Source organism: Pectinophora gossypiella, chromosome 8, assembly GCF_024362695.1.
Source record: "Pectinophora gossypiella chromosome 8, ilPecGoss1.1, whole genome shotgun sequence".
Classification (NCBI taxonomy): Eukaryota; Metazoa; Arthropoda; class Insecta; order Lepidoptera; family Gelechiidae; genus Pectinophora; species Pectinophora gossypiella.
The window spans coordinates 15,454,595-15,480,496 of NC_065411.1; the positions used below are offsets into that span (position 1 = coordinate 15,454,595).

General features: G+C 37.9%; 1 protein-coding gene across 1 annotated transcript; it reads right to left on the bottom strand.

Moving 5' to 3' along the window:
- Window positions 1–907: 907 nt before the first annotated feature.
- Window positions 908–23,853, bottom strand: LOC126369233 (cytochrome P450 9e2-like). The gene is made up of 10 exons (XM_050013571.1): window positions 23,660–23,853; window positions 20,680–20,843; window positions 19,955–20,109; window positions 19,261–19,434; window positions 18,571–18,709; window positions 17,847–17,909; window positions 11,333–11,560; window positions 10,349–10,449; window positions 1,587–1,755; window positions 908–1,221 (listed from the first exon to the last, which is right to left on the bottom strand). The coding sequence occupies exons 1-10, from the start codon at window positions 23,851–23,853 to the stop codon at window positions 1,064–1,066; spliced, it is 1,545 nt and encodes a 514-aa protein (XP_049869528.1). The 3' UTR covers window positions 908–1,063.
- Window positions 23,854–25,902: the final 2,049 nt, after the last annotated feature.

The window sequence follows — 25,902 nt, forward strand, 5'->3', positions numbered from 1 at the left end:
TAATTTACATTTTACTTTTTTGCTTTTCTTTAGAAGATATGAATGCATGGGATTAACTGTTACTACTGTTGCAGCTAAAATACTCAATTGTATACCAATATTTTATGTTTATTTTTATTTTTTTAAAGAATGTCTAGGGCCCTGTGCCGAGGTTTTTCTTGCAGCTTCTTTTCCCCGGCTATACAGGTTGTGAGAAGCTGCAGTAGTTTTAGGCGGATGAGACGTTCGTTATGTAAAAATTGACGTTTCAAAGTGTAACTATGTTACCTACTGAATAAAGATATTTTTGAATTTGAATTTAAACTTTTGTAGAATTAGATTTAGGCTAGTTTAGCTTTGCTGTAGGTCCATTGCATGCCGTTGTCACCTGGGTCTATAATTAACAATTACTATGTCATTTTATGAAGACCTTTACTGTAAGAGACTTGTTGTTAACTCTGTTGGTGACCTTTAATAAATAAATATTTGATAGAACACATGACATTAGATACACTAGGTAAGTACTAGGTCACAACACTTGCTTACGAACTTTGACGGATCTAATAGGGTATTTGACTGAGTGTGTGAAAGTTAAATTTTTATCTAGAAATAGAACCCAGTCTAAGATGATCAAAAATCAGTCTCATTTTACTTTACGACTTATTTTCGAATTTTATTTATGAATTAAATAACAATCAGTAAGTACGACGTTTGACCGCTTTTATTGTAAAACGCTTGTCTCTCACTTTGAGGTCGCAGATTCGAATCCAGCACAGGCCTAAACCAATGATTGTCGAATTTGTTTTCGAATAGATGATTATTACGTGCTCAGCGGCGAAGGAAAACATCGTGAAGAAACCCACATTCCTGAGAAATGCATTTTCGGAGGTATGTGACCTAACCTGTATTGGGCTGGTATTCCCTTCACGGGTTGGAAGGTCAGAAAGGCAGTCGCTTCTGTAAAACCCGGACCTGTCAAATGTTCAGGTTAGGTAAGCGGAACCTGTGAAAAACAGGATAATGCTAGGGAGATGTCGATTATGATATTTAAAGAAAAAAAATAATTAGATAAGTATTCAAAATTCTAAGTTCTAGGTTGTAGTATAACGCTGAACCCGTCCTTAGGGCGCAGGATGAAGGCGCGCGGGCAGAGTCGTCGTGAAGCTTGTGGCGAGCTGGCGGCATATTGTCGCAGGAACCGAAACAGGAACACCTTCGCTGCTAGCACCGCGAAACGCGACCCTGGAATTATAGAACCCGGTCAAGTACAAGTTGTGCTTGCAAAATCTTAGGTCTAGCGTTTCGGACGTATGTGACCTAACCGGTATGGGGTGTTTTTCCCTTCGCGGGAAGGTCAGACAGGCAGTCGTTTCCATAAAAAACCGGACCTGTCAAATCTTCAGGTTAGGTAAGCGGACCCTGTGAAAATAACGCTAAGGAGATGATGATGACGGTTTTAAGAGCTGAACACACTCTCTGATGAGATTTCTTTATTCAAAGACTACCTTCCGAAACACGGATTATCTTCCTTGCTTACTTCTAAGTTATGCAATTGGGTATTGACCCTTGAAATGTTCTCGGTACCGTCTCTTTCTGTTTCCACTTACCAATACAATGCCTGGGCCCGGTACCGAACGGCAGATACGTGTAAGGCACAATCTTGGCCTTGTTCTCTGGAGTGAACCTGTCAGGGTCGCACTCGTCAGGCCTCGGCCAGTACTTCTCGTCGCGGTGGATGGAGTGGATTGGTAACCACACGTGGATGCCTGCTGGGGCCTGGGGATTATAAATTAACATCATACTAATCATAACATACACATACATACATAAACTCACGCCCGTAATCCCTAATGGGGTGGGCAGAGCCACAAGTAATCAAAGACAACTTGCAGTCACTGTTGATACGAAGTCCTAAGATGCAAGTAGCAATCAAGAATTGTGATTAAGTCATATATGTCTAAACTTTAGCTAAAGTGAGATTTATCCAAATCAAATAGGACTTATTAGGACTTCATAAATTCATTTCCTTCTTTAATTCTATTTAGTTTTCAAGAAATCCTACTTTAGATAATTTAGAATACACAAAACCAAGTTAAGTATTCACAAAACTATTTAGTCTTATCTCAGCCTACTGTTAAGTCTAAAAGTATTTTTTTACTTTACTCAGATTATTTGAAGGCTCACTTAACACTAAATTGATTTAGTGAAGTATCAGTTTAGTCTTGTAAAGTAAAAATTGATTGCCTAGATATACTTAAGGCAATTTTTATTATTTGTTGCTCCTATACAAGACTGTTTTATTCGTTTTTGACTACAATAAGTAAAACATAAGAAAAGTCTATTCAATGGACGATAAAATCGAAATAGAAGCAAGCAGAAAAATGGATGAAGTCCAAATAATAAAAGGATCTGGTGATTTTCGAAGGCAGAATATTAAATACTTACAGAAAATTAACCTGTGATAATGCACATCCCACTGTTTTTGTTAGCGATGCGATATCTTATCATTTTTTTTTTATATCGATTGGTATAACACAATCATTTAATTTTGGCAAAAAAATCGTAAGTTCCTGTTTTTCAAATCCGATCCAGCGTGTGGCGGCCCAGGTACCTACGTCTCGCACAAATCTTCTCAAAAATGACTAAGCTAGTCTAACCTAGTCTAAGCGCACGGCAACACTACACCATGAAAAATCGAGTTTTATAGTAAAACCTGCTAAGTTCAAATATAAAATTAGGTACCTTATAGTCTAATCTATACTTATAATAAATCTGTAGAGAGGTCAATTCTGTACATTAAATATTTTTTCAAAATAACTATCAGGGGGTGATAAGTGGTCGATACTGATGCCAAAAATGCAATCAGTAAAATTTTTGTCTGTCTGTCTGTCTGTCTGTCTGTATGTTCCTTATAGAAACAAAAACTACTGGACGGATTTTAATTAAACTTGGTACAATTATTCTTCACACTCCTGGACAGGTTATAGTATACTTTTCATCACGCTACAATCAATAGGAGCAGAGTAGTGAAGGGAAATCCTTTTGTATGAAAAATCTAAACCACTCAAGTTAGACGTTTGAAATTTGGCATGCAGGTACCTTAGATACCGCAGAGGTGCACTAAGAAAGGAATTCCCAAAATTCCTACGGGAACGGGAATTAGCGGGAAAATCCTTTTGTATGAAAAATCTAAACCACTCAAGTTAGACGTTTGAAATTTGGCATGCAGGTACCTTAGATACCGTAGAGGTACACTAAGAAAGGAATTCCCGAAATCCCCACGGGAACGGGAATTAGCGGGAAAATCCTTTTGTATGAAAAATCTAAACCACTCAAGTTAGACGTTTGAAATTGTCATGCAGGTACCTTAGGTACCGTAGAGGTGCACTAAGAAAGGAATTCCCGAAATTCCCACGAGAACGGGAATTAGCGGGAAAATCCTTTTGTATGAAAAATCTAAACCACTCAAGTTAGACGTTTGAAATTTGTCATGCAGGTACCTTAGGTACCGTGAAGGTGCACTAAGAAAGGAATTCCCGAAATTCTCACGGGAACGGGAATTAACGGGAAAATCCTTTTGTATGAAAAATCTAAACCATTCAAGTTAGATGTTTGAAATTTTGCTCGCAGGTACCTTAGATACTGTAGAGGTGTCTAAGAAAGGAATTTCCGAAATTCCCACGGGAACGGGAATTAGCGGGAAAATCCTTTTGTATGAAAAATCTAAACCACTCAAGTTAGACGTTTGAAATTTGGCATGCAGGTACCATAGGTACCGTAGAGGTGCACTAAGAAAGGAATTCCTAAAATTCTCACGTGAACAAGAATTAGCGGGAAAATCCTTTTGTATGAAAAATCTAAACCACTCAAGTTAGACGTTTGAAATTTGGCATGCAGATACCTTAAGTACCGTAGAGGTGCACTAAGAAAGGAATTCCCGAAATTCCCACGAGAACGGGAATTAGCGGGAAAATCCTTTTGTATGAAAAATCTAAACCATTCAAGTTAGATGTTTGAAATTTGGCTCGCAGGTACCTCAGATACTGTAGAGGTGTACTAAGAAAGGAATTTCCGAAATTTTCACGGGAACGGGAATTAGCGGGAAAATCCTTTTGTATGAAAAATCTAAACCACTCAAGTTAGACGTTTGAAATTTGGCATGCAGGTACCATAGGTACCGTAGAGGTGCACTAAGAAAGGAATTCCTAAAATTCTCACGGGAACAAGAATTAGCGGGAAAATCCTTTTGTATGAAAAATCTAAACCACTCAAGTTAGACGTTTGAAATTTGGCATGCAGATACCTTAAGTACCGTAGAGGTGCACTAAGAAAGGAATTCCTGAAATTCCCACGAGAACGGGAATTAACGGGAAAATCCTTTTGTATGAAAAATCTAAACCAATCAAGTTAGACGTTTGAAATTTGTCATGCAGGTACCTTAGGTACCGTGGAGGTACACTAAGAAAGGAATTCCCGAAATTCTCACGGGAACGGGAATTAACGGGAAAATCCTTTTGTATGAAAAATCTAAACCATTCAAGTTAGATGTTTGAAATTTGGCTCGCAGGTACCTTAGATACCGTAGAGGTGCACTAAGAAAGGAATTCCCGAAATTCCCACGGGAACGGGAATTAGCGGGAAAATCCTTTTGTATGAAAAATCTAAACCACTCAAGTTAGATGTTTGAAATTTGGCTCGCAGGTACCTTAGATACTGTAGAGGTGTCTAAGAAAGGAATTTCCGAAATTCCCACGGGAACGGGAATTAGCGGGAAAATCCTTTTGTATGAAAAATCTAAACCACTCAAGTTAGACGTTTGAAATTTGGCATGCAGGTACCATAGGTACCGTAGAGGTGCACTAAGAAAGGAATTCCTAAAATTCTCACGTGAACAAGAATTAGCGGGAAAATCCTTTTGTATGAAAAATCTAAACCACTCAAGTTAGACGTTTGAAATTTGGCATGCAGATACCTTAAGTACTACTAATTATTTAAAATTTGCCAGTTTTTTAATTTTTTCCTTTATATTCATCTAATTACCTATCTGCATACCAAATTTTAACTCTCTAGGATCATCTGGAACTGGGTTAGAGTTTTGATTTATAGGTCAGTCAGTCAGTCAGTCTATGATAAAAATGAGGATTTTTGTTAATATCTAAATAACCGTTTGAGATAAGCTTATGAAATTTAGAACACTTATATGTATCTCACAAGTCTCAATATATGAGCCAAATTTGATACGTTTATGTAAAATAGTTTTTGATTTATGAGGGGGTCAAAAGTGGCTGCAAATGGTTCATGTAATATTACACACGGTGCGGCTCGCCAGTTCTATTTCTTGAACTTGGCTTCACACGCTACCGCGTGTCTAGATACTTTTCTTTCTTCTTTCATTCTTTCTTTTAATAATTTTAAAAATGTACCTATTTTTAACTAAGCTTTATTCACAATCATAAACAAAACATATCTATTTTAAGTTATGTCTATGGTTAAATGCATTTAAAGTGGGCATTAGATTCGATTCCTTTATTTTTTAGCTTGATAAAGTCATCGGGAATTGGGCCGCCTTCTTTAACAATAATGTTTTTGGTGGGATTAGAAACTACCGCGCACACACACGACGTTAATCAAATTGCAAGGGTTCTTCGTATATACAATATTCAACGGATACTCATAATTTTTTACAATAATCACATTGTTTCCGTTGGCAATTAGAAGCGCGGTGATCGTACCTACTTTTCGTCAGCGAACCATGTAACCTATGTACCTATGAGAATGTATGCGCGGAGACTCATTAGCAAATTGAGTTTATGTTTGTTAGTTCCAATTGTGATAAATACTAAATAATTAAGTAAATCACATTCCTATCCAAGTAAGAACTCAGCATAACAATATTTTTTATCTTCCACGAGTCGAAAAACTTACCTCTCAAACAAACATACTTTCCATAGGTTTTAAAAGCTTGTTCGATTTTAATTGTTACTTGTTACATAGATGATTCTGGCACAGAATAAACAAACATGATTTTACGACATTACTTTACTAAATCAAAATAGAGGATCACTTTAGACATAAGAGTTTTAAGTAGGAATTCACTAAATACTTTTTGTCTTAAGTTGGTATACTCCTAGACAATTGAAGTAAAATTTATCTTAACTAGTACTTGATGAAGTGCAACTTGACTTTACTTTTCTAAACTGATTCTTACGAAATCAATTGTTTCTAAAGTCTTACTTCATTTAGAAAAATATTACTTAACGCCATTTTGCACTTACAGGAAGAAAACATGTAATATTTTTTTGACAATATTATCGTCAAAAACTGAAGTAAATTAATATATATTTCTGTTGTAGTAACAATTATTGCGTTCAGCTGTCACATATTAATAGAAAATGAATTTCTCTATACTATATGTCACCATTTTTTTTATTTGCTGAATAATCAATCCAAATTTTATTATTATTTTTCTGGTATATTAAAGGCCCTTCTGTTTTTTAACACTTTCTATCGATTTTACACGAGAAACAATCATGCGTTTATAATTTCCTGTATGTGAAACGGCAGAATAACCTTTTGTTAAAACAACTTAACAAATATTTTAGACGCCATTTTCTTACAGACTTCATTTCTTTTGTTAATGTAAATGTTCGCCATTATATTCTAAAATAAAGACGCGTGAAGTAAAAATCGTTTTAGTATGACCTGAAGTTTTACTTCGTTAAGTTACAATTGACTCAGTGCAATTCAATCCTATAGTCTTAACTAAGTATTGTAGATATCTTCAAGTATACATTTTTGGTATTAAGTGATACTACAAGAATTCTAAGTTTAGAATACGCAAGAACATTGTCTAAAGTAGGGTTTAAGTCTGACTTAACGTTGTCTTAAGTCTGTCTTGTATAAGAGTTAAAGTATGTGCCCACTTTTACTAAACTGTATCTTCAAGACATCTTGAGGGATATCTTGGAGACATATAAGACTTATCCAAGACAAGGGCTTGATTTAGTCTACTTGCCTTCAAGATATCTACAATTCTCTTTTAAGACAATCGGTTGCTACTTGGGGGATGCCTTACCCCCTTCCCCCCTTATCCCTTTCCCTTCCTTCCCTCCTTCTTCCTGCTTTCTTTTTTCCTTTTTATCCCTTTTCCTTTTTTCCTTTTTTTTTGGCTGATCCCTTATCACCATAAAATTCATCATAATCCATCTTAGGACTAATCATAACTTGGAGAATAATTTTAATTTTTAAGAATGTTATTTTGCGGAAGTGGTGTGTCAGGCAGGAACTTAGTAACTATGGGATCATGTGTGTGTTTACTTTTCTAGTGAGTGAGAGCCGTTGGCTCTCCCCATTTGTCCGGCCAACCACATTGTTCTCTCGTGTGAGTTGAGATCAATGACCGAGCTCATCAACCCTGGCGTCAGGTCACGCCACGCATCTGGCATATGAATGATTGCGTGCCGCCATTTTCTATACATTAGCACACGATGTTATGAATTTGCTGTAGTCTGGATGCTACGCCCTAGATTGCCTATTATCTAGTCATTATTTAGTAGGCTGAGTACATAATAAAGTGTAACTATATTTGGGATCTACCTGCCAATTAGACAGCCCGGGTTCGATTCCCAATCGCGGTAATTTCCAGAAAACACAAAAGTTAGAGCCTTCTGATTTGATTCCCAGTCGGAACGTATTTTTATAAATTCAGTTGAGTCCGCGACGAAACTATGTATGGAGTATGTTCGGTAGATGTGAAGTCTGTGCCCAGCAAAGGGTTGCATATTAGCTGTTTATGTTTACATTAAGTACAGTTTCACTAACACAGTTAGCTCGACCGTTATAGACGCCGATACGGCTCACTACCTATCACGTTGGTCTAACAGAAAGCTCGGTGAGGTGTAGGTACTGTCGTACCGGCGTTATGAATCAAAGATAAAGTCGCTTTAACGTGTTCAATTTCTAACTACACACACACAAAATAAAACCCCCCGTAAGTTAGCTAGGGGGGTTTTATTTTGTGTGTGTGCTTAAGATGTTACGTAGAAAACAATGTTGCCTGGCGCACGGCGCCATCAACACCCTCTGTCAATTGACATCTTTATCAAGATTACAAATAATGTTTCAGCCAGGATGATGTGCCTCAAAGAGGTCACGTCATCAGAGTTCTTAGTTCATCTTGCAATGGATGTATCTGTCTTATTTTATGTTATTATTTATATTTATCTTATTATATTATTTTATATTATCGTGAGCATATTTTATGATTTGTGATAATAAAATTGAAAAAAAAAAACACCTTCATACGTTGTCAGTCGGCTTTCCTCGTGGCCGCAGCTTTACCCGGGCAGACATTATTTATTACCTAAGCATTACGGACTAGATTACAGTAATGAAGATAAAGGATCCATAAAAAATTGTGATTTATTGAACAAAACGAGACTGCGCTTTGTGTTCGTCATTTAATGAGTTACGGGAGAAATTAATATTGTTTTTGCTTAAAAGGAATAGATGGAAAATTCCACTTGATATTAACTCAGAATCATGGTCTGAATCATCCCTCAAAGTTTTCGTTACGATGTCACTAACACCCTGTATACATTACTAAGACGCAGAGGTACGCAGACTCAAAAAGCGTTAAGTTTGATACGCACGGAGTCGGAAAAGCGGTAAAAGAAGGCAAGGGAGTGGGATTTTGATTTTGTAAGCAGTAACTTGGCGGTTTCAAAATAATCTCGTTTGACGCCGGAATAAAAAAACCCTGTGGCACAGCCAGTTGCACCAAGGGGAAGTAAAAAGGCCACATTAAAGCAATTCATTTAAGAAATATTGGAATTTTACATTTGCGCAAAAGAGTATGCACATTGGTGCTAATATCTGTAGACGGTTCTCTATTTTTACTCATAAAATTGTATGTAATAATTTAACTTGGCATACTGTTACTTGTCCTATTATTAGTTTCGCATAGTATTCATTTGTCATAACTTTTTAAGCATAATTTTGAAACTCATAACTACTGTAAGCATAATAATTAATGACAATAATGATATATAAGCATAATTATTATATGCATAAAAACTATACTCCGAATAAGAAAAGTTTTGGCACAACTTTGAACATTTTCGAAACTTACTTTTCCTTGGCTGCATTTGGTTCATGATTGTGACTTTTTATATTTTTTGACACTACGTATTTCATGCTGTTGGTCATCATTCAGTATACTTTTGGTGTGTAAGATAAACATGCTGGCGGCGTAGGGATGTTAGTACGGGAAAGTACTATTATGCTAAAAAACCTTATGCAAAAAGGATTATGATAATTAAAATTATGACAAAAACATTTATGCATTTTAAGAGAATCCCTCTGTAGACACCATGTAACTTTATTTTCATCTATACCTGTCATTTTCTTATCCATCGAAAAGGAATGGGACGGGTAATCGACAGGCATAAATTTATGGAACACGTCAAGTTTAGGCAGAAACTTAAAAAAACCCTTCCAAAATTTTATACTGGCTAATAACCCGATAGAATTAAGTTTACAGCACACGTCAAACGGGTTGCTTATTAGCTAGACGCCTATTTTATCCGTCCCTTTTCTTTCGGCGGACAAGAAAATGGCGGGTATAACTTAAAATAAAATTAGGTGGGGTCTCACGAGGCAGGAATCGGGACCAATGTCATCAAATTGTCAAATAGCTGTGTTGCTTTCTTCCATAAGCTGCTTCAATGTGACATTTGTAGCAGAGTGCAAACTCTGCACATACTGGCCTTTCATTTTAAATTACGAAATTCTCATTCCATTCCGCATTTCCTTTCATTTTACACTGACTCATTGCATCCCCGACCTTCATAAGAACAACATAACTATATTATTCTGTTTAGATCTGGCTGTGCCCTCTAATTCTGGATTTGTTTGTGAAGTGTTAATAAACTATATTTGTTCATAGGGTCTTTTGTTTGGTAAGGACTTTTCAGGCTTGAATCACCTGATTGTCCGAAAAAGTAAGATGATTCCGTGCTTCGGAGGGCACGTTAAGCCGTTGGTCCCGGCTATTAGCCGTAAAAACACCTCCACCAACCCGCAGTGGAGCAGCGTGGTGGAGTATGCTCCATACCTCCTCCGGTTGATTGAGGGGAGGCCTGTGCCCAGCAGTGAGACGTATATAGGCAGTTTATGTATGTATATTTCTGCTGAAGTTTATAAGTTATTTTGTTATCGTTTATCTCCTCTACTCTGCCGGCACGTCGGGATACCATCCTCACCACCTATAGTGCCGCACCTTTTTCCCCCTGGGCAGTTTCCCTGCTCTATGTGTAACACTCATTAGAGAAATGAATTAGCTACGTTTGAAATGTTTGGGAATACTTACAACGAGTCGATGTTTGCTTCCAGGGTGCGTTGGCCCAAAATCGTAAGGTTGCACTGACCGCCGGTCTGCTGAGCCCACCAGTGGCCACAATCTCAGCACCTCTGAGGAGGCAAAGGCGATTCTCAATACGACCGCTTTATAATAATACCCATAAGGCTTGTTCAATAAATTAAAAAACAAGTGTTTTTTGTGTTACTGTAAAATTTTGTGTTTTTTTTTACTATCTGTGGAAGCTTGTTAATGGCTTTTAGATATTAAGTTAGTATGTATCATTGTAAATTTAGCTGTAAGCTCCCCAAATAAAATAAAATAATAAATAAATAGTAAGAATGACTATGATAAAATTAATTATTAAGTATTTTAATACTTCATCAATATTATAATTTTTCAAGCACGTAAGTATTTTATTATTGCAAAATCAATTTTCTTCTGAAACTCACCTCAACAAGGCCTGAACAAATGGCTCCTATTTAAAAAAAAAAAAAACAATAGAATATCGACTAGTCTAATAGTCTTTTTTAAATATTCAGTAAGTACATGTCCTTACTTTACCTGCCAGTATTTAGTTTTTTACTTCCAAGGAGTATTTCATTCTCACTTGTTATTGAACACCCCTCGAATATTAGTTTAATGTAAGTAAGTTAGAAATGTATAACAATATTTCATGTTTTTTTTAAATAAACGTCCTGGGCCTAGTGCCGAGGTTTGTCTTACAGCTTCTCTTCCCCGATAGTTTTAGGCGGATGAGACGTTCGTTATAGAAAAAATTACAGATATTAAAAAAAAAAAACAACATAATTCGATACACAATGTAACAATTATTTTTACATATACTTCTGAATTACATTGAATTTTGGAATAATTATTACCTGAGTAATGAGAAAATATGTAATTATCACATTAAAGCCGTACAACGCCATCTACTCATATTGTTTTTGGTGGACATAGACTGGAATAAGTCCCTCATTAGTTGATAACACTCACCATTGACACACATGTCCAAATACTCCAATCCCTGGACTTGCTCATAGATATCCCCCTGATCATCCCCCTCGAGCCCCCTCAAACTATCTAATTCTCTCTGCAGCCGCTCCTGTATTCGAGGGTTGGCAGCCATCTCGTACAAGAAGTAGTTGATCAGGTTCGCCGTGGTGTCGTATCCAGCTACGTAGAACAGTACCGCTTGGGCTACCAGGTCGTCGTCAGAGAATTCTGGGAAAGAGTTGAGAAAGAAGTTTCGAGATGAATTCCTGATTTTCTTTCTGACCAACGATTAAGTTTAGAACTTTCCACATCTGTCATCTTCTCTAGTAAGTACTTAGACATCGCGCAACCGCAACTAAATCGATGTGGAAGTCCAGTCAGAAATGCCGCTTCACACGCCTACGTCAACGTGAGTTAACAGGCGACATGCGGACTCATGTAATTGAGTGCTGAAGGCATATCTCCCTTGTTTCTATCTTCTTCTTCTATCATGTGGGTTGTGAGGTGGAGCACCAACCTACGGCCCCTGACATGACTCATGTAACGACTACATACTTACATCAGTAAGTAGTAACCGGGACCAACGGCTTAACGTGCCTGCCGAAGCACGGATCATCTTACTATCAGACAATCAGGTGATCAGCCTGTAATGTCCTAACCGAACTAGGGATCACAAAGTGATTTTTGTGATATGTCCCCACCGGGGCTTGTATCTATGATCTGTGGTCTTGAGTTTTAAAACTAAATGCATAAAGCATAAGCTCAGGATTTTCCCAATTTGTCAGAGATACATCCATCGCAAGATGAACTAAGTACCCTCACGTCACCGAGCTTTCTGTTAGACCAACATGATAAGAGGTTCCGTATCGCCGTCTATAATGATCGAGCCAAATGTGCTAATGAAAACTGCATTTACACAATTCTTAAATTTATTTTAAGTTATACCCGTCATTTTCTTATCCGCCGAAAAGGAAAGGGACGGATGATTAACAACTGTTTATTTTAAAATGAATAAATAATCAGGGCGAATACATTAGGCATCTCGCTGATTTGCAACTTGTTTGACGTGTGCTGCCAACGTAATTCTGTCGGGTTATTGTCCTATACATAAAATATAATATTTTGAGAAGGTTGTTCAAATCTGCATAAAATATACGTGTATTCTATATGAGTGTCGATTATCCGTCACTTTCCTTTTCGGCCGATAAGAAAATGACAGGTATAACTAAAAATAAATTTAGATAAGTTTATTTTAAGTTATACCTGTAATTTTCTTTCTATCTGGTGTGTACTAGAATCAACACTATTAGCGCTGACCGTTTAAGAAAATCAAATGCCCCGAAAATAAACTTGATTTAAATTAAAAATACTCTAGCTTCATCATCATAATGAGCACACGCACCAAAGAATCTTCAATGTTTGTGATCGAAGGCCGACTATGTAAATTAATTCGTGAGCTGCCGGAATTTCATTAAGTAGAAAATTTTCAACGTCTGAAAGTGAATCGCTTTGTTTTACCCGCTCAACTTGAAGAATATATAAGATGTTTTAGAAATCAAAAGTAAGTTGTAATAATAATTGGAAAAGTTCCCAACATGCAGACAAACCTATTATTTTATTTTACTCTTGAGTCTATTGAAAACACGAACAGTTTTACGACAGTAATTAAACAAAAACTTTGTAGAAGATATGAATGCATGGGATGAACTGTCTGGGAACTGATATTGGCCAAATTACTTACTAAATTTTATAACAATATTTTATGTTTTTTTTTAAAGAACGTCTAGGGCCCTGTGCCGAGGTTTTACTTTCAGCTTCTTTTCCCCGGCTTTACAGGTTGTGAGAAGCTGCAGTAGTTTTAGGCGGATGAGACGTTCGTTATGTAAAAAAAAATATTATTCAAATAGTAACTTTGTTACCAATGGAATAAAGATACGTTTGAACGAGGCGCGTCGGCCATATTGCGCACGACTAGTGTTGGGTTCTTACCCGGAAAATTCCCGCGTTTTGGGAATTTTCCCAATTCTGAGGGAAAAAACCCGAAAAATTCCCATTTCAAGGGAAAATATTTTTTATCGCATATATTTGTATTAAAAGTAAGGATTTCCAACAAAGACCATTTAAATATAAGGTATGCCTACTTATGCCCAATTTATCTTCTGTCGTAGTGTCGTATGAACTCTTAAAAAACTTAAAGGAGATCATCGGATTTCGGCCTAGAAGTCAAAGTGCCGGCCAAAAAATAATTTTGCTATATTCCGTTAGATCTTATCCATATGAGCATTTATTACTATGGCACCAAAGCTGTAGGGTCAATGTCTTCGGTTTTATTCGATTTTAAAAAACTGTATTTTTCATACATTTTTGGTGAAAATGTAAAGTGCGGGCCAAGTAACAATAATGGTATATATCCTTAGAACTTATCCGTCTGAGCATTTATTACTATGGCATCAAAGCTGTAGGGTCAATATTTTCGGTTTTATTCGAATTAAAAAAACTGAATTTTCATACATTTTTGGTGAAAATGTGAAATGCCGGCCATGAAACAATATTTGTATATCCCGTTAGAACTTATCCATTTGACCATTTATTATTAGGGCACCAAACGTCTATGACCATTATTTTGACTTTTGTTGGACTTTACGTTATAGTTTCTGTGTGAAAAGTGCCGGTCAGCAAAAAACACATGTCAAAGCTATCGAGAAGATACCTGTAAACATTATTTATTCACTATGACAAAAATGTGTATGACCATTAATTAGTTTGGCTTTTGTTGGATTTAAAAAAAACTTGATTTTTGATTCATTTTGTATAAAAATAAAATATAACAGGCGCGTTATTTAAAGGATCGTCAGAATGTTCATTACTATGGCATTAAACGACTATGACCAATATTTTGAACTTAATTCGCTTTTCCAAAAGTCAAAAAAAAGTTTTATCTACGGATAATGGAACTATCTTGCTAAAGGCGTAATATGGTGGTCGTCTTTTGAAAAATAGGTTTGCGTTTGACCACTTAAGAAACCTTACCTGATGGTGATATACGCTTAAGAAACTACTTTTTTTAAAGAAAAGTGTATACAAGGAATAAACAGTGGGGTGATAGAGGTACCTACTATGTTATCGGCCGAGTAGCACCAGGACATTGTGATAGGCATACTTGCAAAGTACAACTACCCGACTCCTGTTTTCCCTAACAGATACTACAGACGTCATGCCAATATACGAGTTTCGTCACTAGATGGCAAGCTTATCTTTGGAGGGTGGTAACCATTTACAGTCAAGGTGAATCAATACCATAATTCAACCTAAACTTAGGCTGTAACGTTGAGTCGAATGCAAAAACTACAGCCAACGTCATATCTCAAATCAGATAGTATTAATATAGAAGTTCACCTAACAACACACAAAACAAAAACACAAAGTATTTATCTGACTAATAACTAGTCATTGGGAAAGCTCTGCTTGTTGTCATTGTTAAAATGTATAAAAAAAGTTTTTTTTAAAAGTCCAATAAAAGCCAAAGTCGACATTTGGTAGTATAGTAAAAATACGTCGTTCAAGTCGTTTACCAAAAGATTTGACTTATTTTGTTTCGCTGGCTGACATTTTCCCATTTGAACCAAAACGGAAAGAGAGACGAATAAAAAGTCAAGAAAACGGTCAAAAATGTTTTGCGCCAGATTATTAAATGTTCTAAAGGTCCTTTGTAATCCGCCGTACCGCATTTTTTACCCAAAGCACTTTATTTTCATACAAAATAAATAAGAAATCAAGATTTTTAAAATACACTAAAAGCCAAACTAATGGTCATACAAGTTTTTGTCCGGCCAAGTAGTTAATGCCATCTGCGGCAAATCTACAATAAGTCACGTCAAAAAAAAAAAAAAGGTCATACAAGTTTGGCGCTATAGAAAAAAATGTTAACAGACATCTACTCGATACTCTCAACATGATATTTTTGCTGGTCGGCATTTTTCATATTTAAACTAAAACGTAAATTCCAATAAAAGTCAAAATAATGGTCATAGATGTTTGGTGTTATTAAAAAATATTGAAAAGCAACTATTAGACAGATTCGACGTATTTTTTTCGATGGCCGGCATTTTAACATATTAACCAAAACTGAAAGTCCAAATATTGGTCATAGAAGATTTTTAAAATACAATTAAAGCCAAACTAATGGTCATACACGTCTGGTATCATAGTAAAAAATGTTCAAAACAATCTACTCGAAAGGTTTGACACATTTTTTTCTCTGACCGGCACTTTCAAATTTGGGCCGGCCAAAGTATGGAAAGCCGATGATCTCCTTTGTAATATATTTTGAATGGAATGTTCGATTTTAATAATTCCATGCAAAGATATGTACATATTATAGGATATATAGGATGCTTTTGGCACGAGAGAATGTCATCATCGAGGAGCAACATGGTTTTGTGCAAGAAATTGGGAGGCACGAATACCTACAGATATTATTTACTTGAACTATGAAAAAGCTTTTGATCGAGTTCCTGTCACACCATTGATTGCTAAATTAGAGCCCTTTGGAATCAGAGGCAATGTCGTGAAGTGGATTGAAGACTTCCTGTCAAATCGCACATTCTCTGTGCGCATCGGAGAATCATACTCTGTTCCCAGAAAAGTCCTCAGCGGTGTGCCGCAGGGATCGGTGTTAGGACCTATTTTATTCAGTATCTACCTTACAGATCTTAAACATGGTATAATGTCTGATATATCACTCTTTGCACATGACACGAAAATAACAGGGAATCCACTTATTAGCCATAATATAATCCAAGATGATCTTGATAGAGTAATTGCTCGGACCCGAGATTGGCTAATCACATTAAACGTAGACAAATGCACTGTGTTGCATGTTGGCAGTAACCACCCCACGTTGAGTTACACCATTGACTCAAAACCTCTCGAGTGTGTTAAAAAACAAAAGGACCTTGGCATAACGATAACACATAATCTAAAGTGGGACGAACACATTATTGGAATCATTAAGAAGGATAACTCCCTCTTATACATAATTAGAAAAGCTTTTTATCATATAGATACGGAATTGTTTCTTAGGCTTTACAAAACTTACTTACGTCAAACCGCTGTTAGAACATGGGTTTCAAATATGGAGACTTTACTATCGGAAAGACATTGCACTACTAGATAGAGTCCAAAGAAGAGCAACAAAGATGGTGACAGTACTGGCTGGCCGGAGTGGACCTTAGCGGGGGCCGCAGGACTCTCACCTCTGGCTTGACTTCATTGGCCAGCCAGAGTGGGGCGTTAGAGCTATACGCTCGCAGGGTGGAAGTGAAAGATGCATAAGTCGCGAGTTGGTAAGGCGGGTAAACCGCCTCGCAGAAAGCGGTGTACACCTCTTGACACCCTGAGATGCTCACAACCATGTTGCTGCCTTGCCGTCCAGTCGCGTCGGCTAGATAGGTGGCCCAACCAGTGAGTGACGAGTCACCGCCTGCCCAATGTATCTCTGTTATTAACATTGGTCGAGCAGGCGCCATAGTCCCCCATAGCCCCAGTATATAGGTTCACTAATCCCCAACCCAACAGCCCAGTTCCTTTTGTTCCCATAATCTACAATAGTCCTACACGAACCAGGGATTGTCTTTGGGTGCACTCCCATAGTGCATACAGGGATAATCGCCGGTTGGTGTCACAACACATTTAGAGTAAATTGTCTTAAGGGGCCTCTACGTGTTGGCTTCGGCCCCACGCACGCCTTCCAAAAGTCCTTCATGACAGACCCGACCCGAGACATGGAAACGACATACAAATAATAATAAGATTAAAAATAATTAAATAAAAAATATTTTCCCATGATTCGGGAATTTTTCGGGTGTTTATTTTATTTTCCCATATTTTCCCGATATTTTTTCTTTCCCACCCAATTTTTTCTTTCCCTGCCCATCACTACGCACGACACGGTGATTAAGCCAATATAATTAGATTATAGTAAGAAAGAAAGATACATTTGTTATTTTCGAACGCCACAAGTCCACTATATTTACACTGGACAAAAACCATACGGAAAATAAAAATAAACACTAAGTTTAAAAAAGTACAATCGTTTTATTTATTGCGTAGCCATTATTTGGAAAAAAAAGCGCTTTTCTCTCGTTGTCAGGTCGTTCGTTCAAAATAATTCACGTTTGGAATTAGTTTCATCCCTCTGACGAACGGAGTTGCTTTCCTGTGTATGTATGTACAGTATATTTTTTGACGTGACTTATTGCAAATTTGCTGCAGATGGCATTAACTACTTGGCCGGACAAATGGGGACCGCTGAAGGCTCTCACCCGGTACAACGTTTAAGACAACAGGCCTGAGGGTGCCCAGTTGGGCGCGAACCTCGGCTCAGGGCGTCGTCTGAGAGGAAGAATATTTGAAAGGATTAATCGACCCTAGCGGGTCGATAGGGATAAGCGCTGAATGAGGGAAATCGTCGACCATGCCGGCGGGGTCGGTAGTACAGTAAACTAAAACTTACTCTCAGTACCCTTATCTTCGTTATTATTGCCATCAGAATCCAGGGAATCCTGCTTCTGTTTGCCTGTGGAAAACAAGTGAGACAATTAAATACAGTCTGTTTGCTCAGCTTAAAATATCAGGCGCTGAAACGTTTCACATCGAGGTACTTGGAAGATTACAATGAACAAAGACTAGGTAATGTACATCCCACGCTGTGATAAGCTTGTGAAATATTTTCCTTTTGGTCCACATTAATAAGGTAAAATAATGGAAAATTCTTTAATTAATCTTAATTAGCTTTTTACATCTCCTGTTTATTCCTTGCCTAAGTAACGCCTTTAGCTGTTTATTATTATGTTCTCTACAACAGTAGTCTATTCGAATGAGACTGTATTGGTTTCGGATCGCAAGCGATATTATTTAGGCGCAAAGGCCGCACATGGCACACTGAGTAAGTAGTAACCGGAACCAACGGCATAGAATAAAGAATAATACTACGTATAGAACGGCAACTCTCCGCTCCCCACCAGCGTCTGAGCTAGGTTTACCTCACCCCTGAACATGACTTGAATCGTATGGAGTCAAACGTCACACACTAAGATGCGCGTGTACGATAACGTCAATGTGTGGTGTCTGTGTAAAACGAGGTTGTTTGTATGACGTGTCCATAGCCTTTGGCACACGCCAACGGCTAAACTTGCCGTCTTACTCTTACCACAGATCATATAATATCTCTTATTCACCTTGTGCGGCGTCGACGAGTATCTGAATGAAGTCTGGACGCGGCTGCGCGAGGTTCTGCCTGCGAGCGTTCAGCGCCGATTTGAACAGCTGCGAGAACTGCTCCGCGTGATGACCTTTGATGATCTTCACGTTCAACAACTGTGGATGAAAGGCATGTCACGTAACCATTACACCTCGGTTTTAAGCCTCGTCCCCACTAAGGGATGGTTGTTGCGCTACATGGTTTCAGAATCAGGCAACTTCGCAGACGGAATAAATCGAAAAATTCGCATGGACAGGATAAGGAGCGGTGGTGTAATGATTATCTATCACGTTTGTCCTTGCTTAAGTCAGACATTTTTGATTAAATTTTCTCTTTGTTCTCCTATCATGTGGGTTATGAGGTGGCCAAGACGCCCCTGACATGATTCATGTAACAATTACGTACTTACATCAGAAAGTAGTAGCCGGGACCAATGCCTGCCTTCCGAAGCGCGGATCGTCTTATTTTCCGAACCAAACCAGGGCTCGCGAAGTGATTTTTGTGATAAGTCCGGACCGGGATTCGAACCCGGGACCTCCGAGTCGTGAGCCCAACGCTGTACCACGGAGGCCGTTCTCTTTGCGAGTTTCCCTAAGCACGGGTGAGTGCTATAAAAAAAACCAAAAAATGCTATAGGTACCTAAGTTTAGAACTAACAAGTTCTTACCTTCATAACAGACTTCATGTTCTCATATCCAAAGAACTTCATAACTTGTGTGGTGTCTTGCACGATGGCCTTCTGGCCCAGTCGGAAGATGACGTTGTCGGGGTCCTTCAGGGAGTCCACTGCAAAACCGAACGCGCAAGACGCTATGACGTCATTCACGTACGCTGTTGTTATCTGGAGCACCATAACATGACATAGCTAACTTATTATCGGTATATACGTCATTGATTACCTCCAATCAATCGAATGAGAAGAACTGGGTAAATTTAATTTATGCTTTTTTGCCGTCAATTCGAGAAAAGGTCGACGAAAGTGATTCCTATGAAGGTCTATGAGAAGGTGTATTTTTTAATAGAGATATTATGTTACCGTTAAGGACCTTCTTATATAATGTACCTATTCTGGTTCTATAGTGTAGGTTGTGAGGTGGATTACCAAATTTATCAACCCTGGTGTCAAGGTTTATTATAATTATTTTTTTTAAATCATAGTTACCTATTTAACGTTACAATTACGACTACTATTTGGCCAAAGGATTTATATACAGGGTGTTAGAGACATCGTAACGAATACTCAGGGGGGTGATTCAGACAATGATTCTGGGTTAATATCAAGTGGAATTACAAATACATATATGTATTTTTATGTCAAGTTTTCTTTTCCCTACGGATCTCATTTTTACAGCACTACGTACATCATTGACATCGACAAGCTCCGCCTTGTTGATGCGCGCGCGCAGGTGTTGGACGACGGCTCGTGAGCTCTCCGCCATTAAAGGAGCCATGGCGCGGCAGCGTGACGCTGAGAACGCAGGCGAGAGCGCCACTCGCATGGACCGCCATTTTGAACCTGAAATAAAGTGCATTCAGACATTTAGGACGTACGCCGGAACTCTCACGGTCCCGGCTACCTAAAGGCTTACGCTCTGCACGGTAACCGCGCCGCGCGCTGCGCGAATTATATCGAGGCCTTCCGCCAATAACCGTTTAACGTCCATCTACGTAGATATCATTCGTATCGTTTATTGGTAGAAGCGCTCAATATGATTCGCGCAGCGCGCGGCGCGGTTGTCATGCAGACCCGGCTGAACTTGAGGGTTCTACGGCTCAATAGTTACAATGACACCAGGTTTGATGAGGTCGCAGTCATTGATCTCGGAAACACGAATCTATACGAGGGCCGCGAGAGTTCTAATATCTGTAACATACATATAGTGGGCTAGTTTCCAAGTAGTCAAATCAGTTACATTGTACTAAACGTCAAAACACGAAATTACTAAGGAAATTGTATGAAAAAGCACACTGTGACGTCTCGTGAGTGACCGTTCTATGTGTTCGATCCTTTATTCTATAGCGACTTACAAATTGCGCAGAGCAAGACTAAACAAACTAATAAAAAAGCATTATATGTTGTAGTTACCTCTGAGCATGATAAGGTTTCGACCAAATAGGGGGTCGCAGTCAGCTCCGATGTGTACTCCTCTGTCGGAGAAGGCGTGGAAGTCACGCACCATGATCTGCCGGATCAGCTCCGGATCGCGAGGGATGAGCGTCGGCACCAGGTATTGATACAGGCCGAAATATCTGGAAAATGAATCCAGAATGACGATAAAAACTAGAAGCTCAAACATAGGCGGCAGCATTGTTGCGTGTTCCTAAATTTTGTCAATTCTCTAATTATAATCCAGCTAAAATTCTTGGTAAATTGCTATAAAATATGGAGCAACATCTGAAGGACGAGTTACGTAAAATAAAAGCCATCAGTTGGAAAAATGCAGTTTTCATAGAAAATAAGTTTTACTAAGTTTTATTCTTTCCGATCTTTAGGGAATAAATACAACACTATCATTTTGCAGTTAGACGCTGCGGAAAGGGTTATAGTGTAAAAATATAAACAAAAATAATATTGTGTACAAATAAATAAATAAATAAATAAATAAATAAAAATATGTTTGGTTTAAGGCCCGATCTCCCTATCCATCCATAGGGAAGGCCCGTGCCCCAGTAGTGGGGACGTTAATGGGTTGATGATGTGATGTTTGTTTACTCAAATACACTTCTCATCAAAAAAATCGAAACACTTCCGTTTTCATTGTTTCTGTCCGAATTTAACACAAAAAAGAATTCATACGATGAAAAAAAATACATAAATGTATAGCTGGCAGTTTGGCCATTACAGTAATAAGCGAAAATTCTAAATTCAAAATTAGAATTTCATTTGTTTATCTTATAAACGAAATGAATCACTGTTTTGAGACAAATGTGTGTTTAGGGTTGGAGTACATTTAGCGTTTAAAAACTAAAAATTGGCGCCTATCCTTAAACTTTTTGTTTTTTATTTCAATACTGTGACTTTGGGACGTCTGAAAAAGGTTTTTTTTCTAAAACGTATGGATACTTCGCCTACAGAAGCCGCCCAAGTTGTGGCATTGCTGGATTCTGGCCTTAGTCAGCGTGTTGTGGCTGCAAGACTGCATCTAAGCCTGTCATCTGTTCATAGAGTCTATAAACGTTATCGGGAGACTGGTTTGTTCACGCGCCGTTCAGGATCTGGCAGGAATCGGGTCACTTCTGAGCGAGATGATCGATTTATTGTAACAACTTCTTTAAGAAATCGACGCCTTAACGCTTTTCAACTGCAGCAGCGGCTTCGTGTTGTACGAAGGGTGGCTGTAAGTGACTCTACAATTAGAAGAAGGTTGGGTTAGGTTAGGTTAATTTAGGTGCTCACGTGCAAAGTTAAGGCGCGCTCTTCGATGGTCTGCAGTTAATTTCGGCCCATTTGCTGGCTTATGCGGTACCAGTCCACGATCCTTCAACCTTCTTCTAATTGTAGAGTCACTTACAGCCACCCTTCGTACAACACGAAGCCGCTGCTGCAGTTGAAAAGCGTTAAGGCGTCGATTTCTTAAAGAAGTTGTTACAATAAATCGATCATCTCGCTCAGAAGTGACCCGATTCCTGCCAGATCCTGAACGGCGCGTGAACAAACCAGTCTCCCGATAACGTTTATAGACTCTATGAACAGATGACAGGCTTAGATGCAGTCTTGCAGCCACAACACGCTGACTAAGGCCAGAATCCAGCAATGCCACAACTTGGGCGGCTTCTGTGGGCGAAGTATCCATACGTTTTAGAAAAAAAACCTTTTTTCAGACGTCCCAAAGTCACAGTATTGAAATAAAAAACAAAAAGTTTAAGGATAGGCGCCAATTTTTAGTTTTTAAACGCTAAATGTACTCCAACCCTAAACACACATTTGTCTCAAAACAGTGATTCATTTCGTTTATAAGATAAACAAATGAAATTCTAATTTTGAATTTAGAATTTTCGCTTATTACTGTAATGGCCAAACTGCCAGCTATACATTTATGTATTTTTTTTCATCGTATGAATTCTTTTTTGTGTTAAATTCGGACAGAAACAATGAAAACGGAAGTGTTTCGATTTTTTTGATGAGAAGTGTATTAAGGGAAACTGTAAAAATTTAAGGCCACTCAACAGTAGCGACATCTGATGGGAGAAATAGGAAGTTTATCCTCATCATAACCATTCGTTAGTATGCACGTTGTTGTAGCCCTCCGTGTTGTCTACTCTATTTAGAGTAGATTGTATAGGTCGACCTGTCGTCGCCTTATTCAAATTATTTTTTTTTAATAATAAAATAAATAAATAAATAATTATTTTATTCGCATTAAAAAGGGTTTTACAGATGTTATGTTATTAATAGTCGCTTTTAACCTATTTAGCTTAAAATCTATAGCATGCATGAAGGTTAAAGTGGAAAGACCTTCTTTCTTTAGAAATCCAAACCCCATTTTTTAACTATTGTGTCTGGAAATCTCTGCCTTAGGAGGTTATAGTAAAACTCACGTAAGCTCTTTTCAATTAATTACAATCGGGGTAAAAATTGAGACCATAATTTTTCACCTGGTTTGATAATAGCATGTCTAGGAGAAGTTTTGTTAACAAACATCACATCCGAATGTCACAAAAAGGCGCTTACCTACGTGGTTTTAGTTTAAAGCGAAGGTATATATTCGGAGACTTAACTATAAGGAGGTACTTATTTGTTAGTAAGTAATTCAGGATAATACAAAAAAGTAAGCACCTAGATTCCTAGAAGCATGTTTGGAAATTATAACGTGGTTTTTGTTATAAAGCGACGGTATTATAGAATTCGGACCCGAAACTATAAGAAGGTACTTATTTGTCATTAAGTAAAAGAAACAGTAAGGTTAGACAGCGTAAATTCCTAGAAGCATGTTTGGAAATTTTGTCCAATTCAGGTTGGGTTAAATTATTCCGAACACATATGTCTCGGGAAACTGGGTTTCTTGACGATGTTTTCCTCCACCGCAACAACAATAACCTAATGTACGATGTAAAACATTATTCACCTTTCATCTCTGAACGCGTTATAACCATTCGCAATTGCCTCCACGAAGTTTTCCCTCCCAAACGTGACAGCTGTCAGGTTGCCAAACAATGGGATTGGCGGGAGAGTATGTACGCCTCTGGACGAGAAATATTGTAGCTTTTTCCGAGAATAAAATAACAGGCACGTCACTAAAATTACTATCAACCACAACATTTCACTGATTTCGAACGCTCAAATATTACACAAAATAAATTTGTATTCTGATTTTGAAAATACGCGCGGATTGTCTGACTTATTAAATATTATTTTTAAAAATAAAACATCACGGCATTATAGAACGTCCAGATTTTTGGAAAGCGAATTATTTCATCAATTTAAAATGATTTTAAATTAAATATTTCGTCAAGTAAGTATAGAACGTTATTTTGAATGAATATAAAGAGGAACACGGGTCTGTGGCGGTTTGCAGACCAACTCCAAACTGACCCACTGAGGCTTTGGCCAGCAAGAGAAAGTTGTAAACATTATGACGTTGAATTATATAATAGAAAGTAAGATGCGAAAGACGCGGAGAGAGAGGTTTTTAACGTCATTCATTCAACATTATTGTTTACTAGCTTTCCGCACGCGATTTTGTCCGCATGAACTTCGATTATCGCACAGGCTTGTTGTTTCCACCCCTCTATATTCTTCTCTAGGTCTCAAAATACTTAATTCCATACCTAAGAATCTGTTCAACGTAATATCTTCGTGAAATCCAGGTAAGCGCATTTTTGCAAAATCATATTCTGATGTTATTTTCTCCAACAAAACCTCGAAACACACATTAGTAAAATACAACACGACAGTTTTGTTTCGGATAAAAATAGAGACTGCGAATTTTTATTTGAATTGAAAATACCGTGTTTGTGGCGAGGTTTTTTGAAGAAAAATGGGTCCATTAGAATGTAGTTTTTCAAGCGCAGAGTGGGTATATCAATACTATACACCTCTGCCTATCCCTTCAAGTATACAGGCGTGATGTTATACAAAGTTTATGTTGTAAGGTCACTATAAGGTCTTCTTAATCTTCCCGTTTACGTATACAGGGTTTTAGTGACATCGTAACGAAAACTTTGAGGGATGATTCAGGCCATGACTCTGAGTTGATATCAAGTGGAATTTTCCATCGCAAAAGTGTGGAACGGAAAATATTTAAAAAAAGAGACTACATTATTTCATGAATTTTCCGACAGTATTTTTCTTCATAGAAAATCCACTTGATATCAACTCAGGATCGTGGTCTGAATCATGCCCCTCAGTATTCGTTACGATGTCACTAACACGCTGTATACTGCTTTCGTATTCCTATTATTATTATTTTTTATTTGCCTTTCTGACATAAGTAAATGCCCCATTCCTCTCCTCTGTTGACACAAACTCCTTCCTCGTGGGTCAAACAAAAACGTTGCGGTCGACGGGTTGCGCCGTGTACCTCGATACATACGAATTGTACAGAGTGGCGATGTAAAGAGACATCATTATGAATGAATGAATATTATTTCAGATTAGACGATGTTAGCGCCGAACGCTAGCAACACTGCTCCCTACCTGCGGACGTCCGTGCCCCGCGCTGGCAACATTCTCCACCGAGCCACGCCCGACCGTGAAGACGCACTATAATAACTGGACAATTAAACAACTTTCTTCAAGTAAATAAATGTTTTATTGAATTTTCACATGAACCGCCAACCAGCGCGTTCAGAATCCATAGAGTGATATTACAAACAATCGTTCGTCAATCATGAATGACGTACGATTCAAAGAAAATACTGTGATCGTAATTTGAACTGCGGAATGTTGGAGCATGCATCGCTATTTCTGTTCTAATTTTTCTTCCCTCTTTTTAAACGCTCATGCTTTATCGGTACTTACGGTACTTATGGAATATGAAACACGATAGAAAATTCCACTTGATATTAACTCAGAATAATGAGCTGAATCATCCCCCTCAGTATTCGTTACGATGTCACTTACAACACCCCGTACAAGTACGTACGAGTGTTATTTTTTATTTACTTTCAGTTCCATACTTTTGCGACGAAAAATTTCACTTGATATCAGCTCAGAATCATGGTCTGAATCATCCCTCAAAGATTTCGTTACGATGTCACTAACCACCTGTATATCTTATCTTATCTTATTTAGCCTAATGCAGTAAAAAAAATGAATGCAGTCTCTTATAAAACACTACTCTGAGTTCAACCCTAAAGTTTATTTGTT